Source organism: Ornithorhynchus anatinus, unplaced genomic scaffold (assembly GCF_004115215.2).
Source record: "Ornithorhynchus anatinus isolate Pmale09 unplaced genomic scaffold, mOrnAna1.pri.v4 scaffold_264_arrow_ctg1, whole genome shotgun sequence".
Taxonomy (NCBI): Eukaryota; Metazoa; Chordata; class Mammalia; order Monotremata; family Ornithorhynchidae; genus Ornithorhynchus; species Ornithorhynchus anatinus.
The window spans coordinates 3,523,396-3,533,130 of NW_024396743.1; the positions used below are offsets into that span (position 1 = coordinate 3,523,396).

Sequence of the window (9,735 nt, forward strand, 5' to 3'; positions counted from 1 at the left end):
AATTAGACCGTGTCGTTCCTCAATTTAATCCCCATTTTACAGAAGAGGAACTGAGGCACGGACGAATGAAGGGGCCTGCCCGAGGTCACACGGCAGACCGGTGGTGGAATAAGGACTAGAACTCGGGTCCTCCGACGCCCAGCCCCGGGCTCTTCAAACTAGACCCTGTCGTTCCTCAATTTAATCCCCATTTCACAGAAGAGGAACCGAGGCACGGACGAATGAAGGGACCCGCCCGAGGTCTCACGGCAGACCAGAGGCGGAGCGGGGATTAGAACTCGGGTCCTCCGACGCCCAGGCCCGGGCTCTTCAAACTAGACCGTGTCGTTCCTCAATTTAATCCCCATTTTACAAAAGAGGAACCGAGGCACGGACGAATGAAGGGACCCGCCCGAGGTCTCACGGCAGACCAGAGGCGGAGCGGGGATTAGAACTCGGGTCCTCCGACGCCCAGGCCCGGGCTCTTCAAACTAGACCGTGTCGTTCCTCAATTTAATCCCCATTTCCCAGAAGAGGAAACCGAGGCACGGAGAAACGAAGGGACCGGCCCGGGGTCTCGCGGCAGACCGGAGGCGGGGTCGGGATTGGAACCCGGGTCCTCCGACGCCCAGACCGGGGCTCTTCAAACTAGACCGTGTCGTTCGGCAGCGTAATCCCCATCTTACAGAAGAGGAAACCGAGCAGCGCCGCCATCGGCCGGCTCACCCGGTTCGGTCATTCAGTCATTCGTTCAGGACACTGTACTAAGCGCTCCGGAGAGACAGGCGCGACAACGATCCGACACGTTCCCCCGCCCCCGCGGGCCGAGCCGACCGTCCCGCCACCCCGACCCGGGGCCCGGGGCGCGGGGAACCGGTTCGATCCGGTCTGGGACGGGGGCGGGTCGGCCGGCTGGCGGTTTACCAGATTTCCCGAGGCGGGCTCCTTCCCGGAAATGGTATTTCTTCACTTTCATTCCTTTCTCTTCTCCCGCTCCGGGATTCGAAAGCAAAAGCCGCGGGCGCGGCGGCTGCACTGCTGTTTCGAGGTGAGGCTCGCCGTCTCTCGTCTCCTTTTGTCACCTTTATTGATAGCGGTGATAACGTCAACTGTACGTCCGTAGGCGCCCGTAGTGCCTAACGTATAACGCCGGTATAGATCGTAACCATCTGCTGAGCGCCTACGAACGAGTCGAGGGCCGCCCTAAGCCCCGGGGTAGAGCGGAGGCGATCGGGTCGGACGGTCGTCCGGCCGGCCGGATCTAGCGAGCGCCTGCGCGGAGCGCCGTGCCAAGCGCTCGGTAAGTACAAATCGGCGACGATCTCGGGCTTGGTCCGAGATGCCGCTTGGGGAACCCCGGGGGTCTAGCGGTCGGGGGCGATCCTGGGCGAGTCCCGTAGCTTCCCGGGGTTCTCGGGCTGCCCGTCCGCGAAACGGGGGTTCGATCCCCGTTCTCCCTCCCCCCGGGACCGTGAGCCCGGCGTGGGATCGGGGATAGGGAGTCAGCCGGCCCGGGATGGATTTTGGGGTTCGGGAGCGGATGCCCGTTGACTTGTTTCGACGCGCCCGCATCTAGATTTCTATTGGTTTCTACGCGTGCCGCCGGTGCCCGTCTTACTCGTCTCGCCGTCCGTCTCCCCCCTTCTAGACCGTGAGCCCGGCGCGGGCGGGGATGCCCTCTCTCTATTGCTGGGTTGGATTCCCAAGCGCTTAGCCCGGCGCTCCGCACGCGGTAAGCGCTCGGCGAATCCGAGATCGGACCCTCGGTCGGGATCCGAAAGTTCCGCCCGGTTTACTCCCGCTCCCTTGGGGGATTCCTCCACCGCCCTAGGAAATCCCCAATCTTCCTCATTCTTTCGATCGTATCTATTGGTTCATCCGCTCGGTCGTACGCCCTGAGCACCTACCGTGCTGAGCGCTCGGGAGGGTCCAATAATAGTAACGATAACGACGGCGTTGGTTAAGCGCTTACCACGGGCCGAGCGCTGCTGTGGGGGCGGGGGGAGACCCGGGGCCATCGGGTCGTCCCCCGTGGGGCTCCCGGTCGTCATCCCCGTTTTCCAGACGAGGGAACGGAGGCTCAGAGAAGTGAAGTGACTCGCCCGCGGCAGAGAAGCGGCGGAGCGGGGATGAGAACCCGCGACCTCCGACTCCCGGGCTACGGTACCGCAGTGGAAAGAGCACGGGCTTTGGAGTCAGGGCTCACGAGTTCGAATCCCAGCTCTGCCACTTGTCGGCTGTGTGACCGTGGGCGAGTCACTTCACTTCTCCGGGCCTCGGTTCCCTCATCTGTAAAATGGGGATGAAGACTGTGAGCCCCACGTGGGACGACCCGATTCCCCCGTGTCTACCCCAGCGCTTAGAACGGTGCTCCGCACATAGTAAGCGCTTAACAAATACCAACATTATTATTATTATTATTATTACGACACCGCTAACCCCGGCCTCCCTCCTCCTCCACAATCCTGCCTTTTTTCCTAGTCCCGAGCCACCTTTAGAGAGGCGGCGTGTCCTAGCGGGTAGAGCCCGGGCCCGAGCGTCAGAAGGACCCGAGTTCCCCTCCCGCCTCCGCCGCCCGTCCGCCGCGGCACCTCGGATAAGTCGCTTCGGTTCTCCGGGCCTCAGTCCCCTCCTCTGGAAAAAGGGGATGGAGGCCGGGGCCCCCACGGGGGACGGGGACCGCGTCCGACCCCATCGCCTCGGATCCACCTCAGCGGTCGGAAGGGTTATCTTTCGGCGGCCGTGGCCAGAGGCCCCCGACCGCGTTCCTCGTCTCCCCTCCCGAGCCCCCCCGACCCTGCCCTGCCTTTCCTCTCCCCACCCCGCTGACGCTATCGCTGGATATCGCCTCGTCGACTCGCTTCCCGCCATCTCTCCTTCCCCGCAGGCGGATCGATTCCGCCGCCGCCTCCTCTCGCCGACCGGTCCCCGTCTCCGACATCACGATGTCGTCGGATCGGGACTCCGGAATCTTGGAAACGCCGAGTCCCCCTCCGCCCTCCCCGCCGGTAGGTCCGCTGCGTTCACCGAGCGCCCGCGCCGCGCAGAGCGCTGTGGGAGAGTCCGGCCCGACGGCGAGCAGACGGTCTCGCGATCCCGAGCGGAGCCCAACCGCCGCTAACGTTCCCTCTTCGGCGCTGGTTTCGGGGGTCGGGAGAAGTCCGATGATCTCCTGCCGGATAATCCGACTCGATCTCTCCCTCCCTGTCTCTCCTGCAGGACCGGCTTGAGATTGAAGCGAGGTAACACATCTCCATCAGTCCGACAAGGGATGGTATCTATTCGGCGCTTACTGCGTGCGGAGCACTGGACTGAGCGCCTGGGAGAGGACGGCGGAGAGAGGACGGAGTCGGTGGCCGCATTCCCCGGCCGTGCGGAGCCTCCGGCCCGGAGGGGGGACCCCAGCGTGATTCCCTCCATCGACTGCCGGCGCTAGGGGGACGGAGAGAAATAAGTAACGCGGAAATCTGCTCTTTCCTCTTGTGTTTTAAGTGGCGTTTGATCGATGGAGAGGCGGGCCTCTCTCGGATGGTACGAAATCCGGTTTCGAGGACCTCTCGTCCCTCCTCGGGAGCAGAGCGCTCCACCTGGGCACAAGCATAATCATGACCGTGGTATCTCTTAAGCCCCCACCACGTGTCAAGCGCCGTACTAAACGGCGGATTTTCCCACGAACGCCGCCGCCGATTATTCGGTGCCCTCAAGGAGCCCCAGTGCGGAAACGAGATCGTTCGTTCTTTCGTTCGGTGGGATTTATCGAGCGCCGACCGGGTGCGGAGCACCGTAGCGAGCCTTTGGGGGAGGGCAAGAGAACGATAAAGAGATGCCCAATCAGATGATAATCATGACGATATCTGTTAAGCGCTTCCCGTGTGCCAAGCACCGTACTAAGCGCGGGGGGCGACGCAAGATCATCAGGTGGTCCCACGTGAGGCTCACGGTCTTAATCCCCCTTTGACGGACGAGGTCGGCGAGGCCCGGAGAAGCGAGGTGACCTGCCCCAGGTCACCCAGCGGACAGGTGACGGAGCCGGGATTAGAACCCGCGGCCTCTGACTCCCGGGCCCCGGGCTCTTTCCGCTCGGCCAGGCTGCCCGGCATTTTATCCCTATTTTAAGGATGAGGAAACTGAGCCACGGAGAAGCAGGCGAGCGGCCGAGCGGGGATCGGAAGAAGAAGCGGCGTGGCTCGGTGGAAGGAGGCCGGGCTTGGGAGTCGGAGGCCGTGGGTTCTAATCCCGGCCCCGCCGCTTGTCTGCTCTGTGACCTTGGGCAAGTCACTTCACTTCTCCGTGCCTCAGTTGCCTCATCCGGAAAAATGGGGATTAAAAAACGTGAGCCCCCACGTGGGACGATCTGATTACCACGTATCTCCCCCAGCGCTTAGGACAGTGCTCGGCACATAGTAAGCGCTTAACAAACACCATCGTCGTCATCATCATCATTATTATTCTAAGAACCCAGGTCCTCTGGCTCCCAGGCCACACAGGTTTGGTTTCCTGCTTTGGGGTCTCATTCTCTGTCTCCCCTTTCGTTTTAGGGAGCTGAATTGGGAATTCCAGACCTGGAATAAAGGCAAATTCGTGAAGAGCGCTTATCAATTTTTCTGTGCAACTCTGCACCTGCTGAAATACAAGGCGGTACCCAAAAAGATCCAGTATACCTTTCTGGAAAAGGTTCGTGCCCCGGTCTTCCCTCTTTTACCCGCTGGCCCGCCCCCCCCGCCCCCGGCCCCCCTCAGCCAGTCGGTCGGTAATAATCGGGGGGCAATCAGAGGAGCATTTAAGTCCGTATCCGGAATTTATCCTGATGCCCGCGGCCCCCTCTCGACCGTAATCTCCTTCGTTCATTCATTCCATCGTATCTATTGAGCGCCGTGGGCGGGGGTTGGGTCTACCGACTGTCGGCCGGCGTCCGGTCCGGGGCTCCGCACCCAGTGAGCGCTCAGACGGTGCGACCGGTTGGCGGTTTGACCCCTTCGGTCGTTCCCGCCACCCCTCCCCGTCTTTCCTCCTCTTCCCATCCTTCCGAATCAGCCAGTCGATCCGACGACGGTATTTACCGAGCGCTTACTGTGTGCGGAGCACTGGACCGAGCGCTTGGGAGAGGCCGACGAGCTCCTTAGGCGCAGGGAATGTGTCTGCCGGTTCCGTCGGGCCGTTCTCTCCCGCGGTGTACGTAGTAAGCGCCCGGACAATCCCGCCCATCGATCGATCGATACAACGGAGTAGGTCGACTTGTTCCCTGCCCACGAGGAGCTTCCGGTTCAGAGGGGGAGACGGACAGGACTCTAAATAAACGATGGATCCGGTGGGGCCGAGGGAGGGGGTAATAAAGGGGAGAGATTCCAGGGCAGAGGCGACGCGGGAGGGAGTGGGGGAAGAGGAAGAGAGGGCCCGGTCGGGGAAGGCCTCTTGGAGGAGATCGGGATCGTCCGTCGGATTTGAGGAGGAAGGGCGTTCCGGGCCAGAGGCGGGACGTGGGCGAGAGAGACGAGACGGAGCCCCGGCGAGGAGGTCGGCACCAGAGGAGCGGAGCGTGCGGGCCGGGTTGGAGTCGGAGAGCGGCCGGGTGAGGTCGGAGGGGGCGAGGGGACGGACGGCTCCAAAGCCGCCGGTGAGGAGTCTCTGTCCGAAGCGGAGGCGGGTGGGAAGGGCCTTCTCTCATCCCGGAGGCTGGAGAGACCGGCTGGCTCTTCGGGGTCCGGCTTCTTCAGAACCCCACTTTCTCCCATCCAGGTGCTCCACTCCCTGTTGGTTCTTGGCTACATCCAAGAGCCGGAGGTGCAGCCCAAGGAGCTGTTTGAAGGGCTCTTTTCCGAGCTGAGGAAGGATTTCCCGGAAGCCTTTGAGAAATACAAGACCCTCATCCCCCGGCAGACGCCCTACGCCTTCCTCGTAGATTTCGTAAGTTCCCCGGCCACCCGGCGGGAGCGGCGCGGCCCGGCGGCTAGAGCCCGGGCCCGGGAGTCCGGAAGGCCACGCGTTCTGATCCCGGCTCCGCTTTCCGTCTTCCGTGTGACCCCGCGCGAGTCGCTTCGCTTCCCTGGGCCTCAGCTCCTCCCTCATCTCTAAGATGGGGCCGAAGAACCGTGAGCCCACTGTGGGACGGTGTCCAACCCCGTTGGCTCGTATCCCCCCCAGTGCCCAGTACGGTGCCTAAAAAATGCCCTTATTATTATTATCAGCCAGTCTAGATGGGGAGAGAGACATGAATATAAGTATAAATACATAAATTACAGATCTGGACACACTTAATAAGAACGAGGCTAATAATAACGATACTCGTTAAGCGGTCGCTACGTGCCAAGCACCGTTCCAAGCGCCGGGGCGGATACGGGTTCGTCAGGTCGGATACAGTCCCCGTCCCACGTGGGGCTCACGGTCTTAGTCCCCGTTTTACAGATGAGGGAACTGAGGCCCAGAGAAGTGAAGTGACTTGTCCAAGGTCACCTGGCGGGATGAGAACCCAGGCCCGGGCTCTAGGCACCAGGCCACGCCGCTACTCAAGCGCCTACTACGGGTCCAGAATTGTTCTAGGCCCCTCCCCCGGACCCCGAGAGAGAGAAAGAAACCAGAGCTACGTACTGAGCTCTTATTCCGTCTGGAGCGCCGTAGTAAGCGCTCGGGAGAGCGCGGGGGCCTTTCGGTCACCTCTCCGGCACTCTTCTACCTCCAGCTCGAACAGGTGAACCGCTTCGACACGGAGCAGGTCCTCGAAGACCTCGAGCGTTTCCACCGATACCTACTGAAGACCAAAGTGGACCCCAAGAGCGTGAACTACTTTCTGGCCTCCACCGTCAGCGTCAGCTTCTACACCGACGACCGGGGACGCAGAAGTCGGCCTTTCTTCGGCTGTTCGATAGCCTGTAAGGGGAAGGCGGCCCGGTTCGTCGTCATCCGGGCGGCCAGTCTCGGTCGGTGGCCCCAGGAGGTGGCCCTGGCCGTCTGGACCTTCTCCCACGGACAGAAGTGGTCCGTGACCTTCCCCGGGAAAGTGATCAGCACGGCCTACAAGTGGAATGGGGATAGATTCGTCCCGTCCGTCCCCTGTAGTAGGTGTCATGAGATGTTCCCGGACGTCGACTTCGAACCCCCGCCTCCCAGCGTGGAGGTCAAGGCCTCTTGGCCGTACGGGAACTGTGCGGAAGCCGATTCCTTGGGGAAACTCCTCTGGTACCTCAAGGTCTCGGGGAAGGAGGTCGGAGAGACGAGGGGCGCCGCCTGGCGGGTCCTCCTTCTGGAACAAGAGGCCATGTTGAAAGACCTCAGGGACCGAGTCAGGAAATGGTTCGGTTCGGTCCGCTTTTTCGGGGACGCCTGGGTTCCGGGGGGAGAAAGCCGCGTGGATGACGCGGAGGACGGAGTCGGGAGCGGGGGCGATGTCGGTGGTGGGATCTGCGACCGTGGGAATCGAGATGACGACGGCGGGCGGGCGACCGCCGACGGCGGCGTTGAGAGGACCCACGAGAGGGGAGGCGGGGAGGAAGGCGGCCTTAGCGTCGAGGATCGGAATTACCCGGATAAAGGCGGTCGTGATTCTCCTACTTTGGACGCTCTATCCAAAGCTATTAAAATCGATTTACAGATAGAGGCCGGGATACGTACGGTATGATGGGTGGCGTACGCCACCGTCCCATCGCTTTAATGACCGAGAGGCCGATGAGACATCTCTACTATCTGTTGCCGACTCATCTGTTGCCGACTTGTTCATTCCAAGCGCTCAGTACAGTGCTCTGCACGTCGTAAGCGCTCAATAAATACTATCGAATGAATGATTACTGCCATCTGCGAGGTTCCTCGGGCAAGAGGCGGCCAATTCCTGTCCGATGGTTTGAATCTGAGTCTGTTCATTTGCGTTCAGGGGTCGACGCCCGGGGAAAAGCAGTGCGGCCTGGGGGAGAGGGCCCGGGGATCGGGAGGCAGGAGGCCTGGGTTCGCCTTCCGCCGCTTCCCCCCGGGCCAAGTGGCCCTGGGCAAGTCACTTCACTTCCCCGGGGGCCTCAGTTCCCTCATCTGGAACATGGGGATTCAGTACCTGCTCTCTCTCCCCCCGGAACCGGAATCCCACGACGGGGAGGGAGTGTGTCTGGTCTGATCGCCCTGTACCCATCTCAGTGCTTCAGGTTTGTTGTGGGCAGGGAACACGTCTTTTATATTGGTATACCGTAATACTGTAAGTCGTAATAATAATAATAACTGTGGTTCCGTACTGTCTCAGGCGCTTAGTACAGTACTCTAGACCGTAAGGTCGTCGTGGGGAGGGAACGCGTCTGTTATTCCGTTATACCGTAATAACGACAAGAAGAAGAATTTCGGTATCGTCCTCTCCCAGGGACTTAGTACGGCGCTCTAGCCCGTAAGGTCGTTGTGATCAGGGAATGTGTGTCTTATACTGTTATATCGTAATGAGAAAAATAAAGATAGTTTTGGTATTGTGCTCTCCCAAGCGCTTAGTACGGTGCTGTAGACTGAAAGGTCGTCGTGGGCGGGGAATGCGTCTGTTATATCGTTATACTGTAAGAACAATAGTGATAATGATAATAATTTTGGTATTATACTCTCTCGAGCGCTTAGTGCAGCGCTCTAGACTGTAAGGTCGCAGGGAAGGGGTCTCTCATATTGTTCTACTGTCCTCTCCCAAGTGCTTAGTACGGTGCTCTGCGCACAGTAAGCGCTCAGTAAGTACGACTGACTGACTGTAGTGCTTGGTACGTCGTAAGCACCGGAGAGCTACCTCAGTCATTATGACTCTCTCAAGCGTTTAGTACAGTGCTTTGCGCGAGGTAAGAGCTCAGTAAATACTCTCGACGGACTGACGGCCTTTTGAACGGTATTTTAACTCTGGAAATGCCGAGGCTAATCGGCAGGATGGGAAATGACATCTAACCGATCATAAGCTTTAACTGATTGAGATATTAAAGAATGTGTTCAGTTAGAATACAGGTTTCCCCATGGATTATTATTAGACGAAATTAGTAGAGATTAGGTTACACAGGTTATTAGGGAAGCGGGGCGGCCTAGCGGAAGGAGCCCCGGGCCTGGGAGTCAGAGGACTTGGGGTCTCATCCCGGCTCTGTCGACCGCTTACTGTGTGACCTCGGGAAAGTCACTTCACCTCTCTGGGCCTCAGTCTCCTCAACTGTACAATGTGGATTAAATCCCACTTCCTCCTACTTCGACCTCGAGCCCCATGTGGGACAGAGACTCTACATCAATATCTATCAGTATTCATTTATAGCATATGCTATAAACATAGGTATATATTATATATGAAAAACCGATCAATAAATGGTGTGTTTTGAGCACCGAACTGAAGGCTTGGAGCTTCTTCGTCGTCAGAAGCAGCGTACTTCGTGGCTAGGGCCCGGGCCCGGGAGTCAGAAGGACCTGGGTTCCAATCCCGGCTCCGCCGCCTGTCTGCTGGGTGACCCTGGGCCAGTCGCTTCGCTTCTCTGGGCCTCAGTTACCTCACCTGTGAAGTGGGAATGAAAGACGGGGAGCCCCACATGGGACAGGAACTGGGTCCAACCGGATTTTAACTTGTATCTACCTCATCGCTTATTACAGTGCCTGACACACAGTAAGCGCTTAACAAGTACCATAAAGATATCAATTATTACATCACCTCCACTGCCGGGGATGAAGGCTGTGACTCTCAATTTCCTGCTTCAAATGTTCTGTTTTCTAGAGAAACGAAACTCAATCCTTCGGTTCCCGGCAAGACACACCCGGATGGGAGGAGCCGAAATCTCAGGT

At 59.4% G+C, this 9,735-nt stretch overlaps 1 protein-coding gene across 5 annotated transcripts; it reads left to right on the top strand.

The window, feature by feature from the left end:
* The first annotated feature begins 238 nt into the window (after positions 1-238).
* Positions 239-8,370, top strand: LOC100680859. 5 transcript variants are annotated; one of them, XM_039911041.1, is made up of 7 exons: positions 239-1,279; positions 1,628-1,711; positions 2,867-2,987; positions 3,199-3,221; positions 4,518-4,653; positions 5,716-5,883; positions 6,656-8,370. In XM_039911041.1, the coding sequence occupies exons 3-7, from the start codon at positions 2,925-2,927 to the stop codon at positions 7,589-7,591; spliced, it is 1,326 nt and encodes a 441-aa protein (XP_039766975.1). In that variant the 5' UTR covers positions 239-1,279; positions 1,628-1,711; positions 2,867-2,924; the 3' UTR covers positions 7,592-8,370. The 5 variants fall into 5 exon arrangements, with proteins under 5 accessions (XP_039766975.1, XP_039766977.1, XP_039766974.1 ...); XM_039911043.1 differs by having other exon boundaries at positions 239-1,711; positions 3,199-3,510; XM_039911040.1 differs by having other exon boundaries at positions 239-1,711.
* Positions 8,371-9,735: the final 1,365 nt, after the last annotated feature.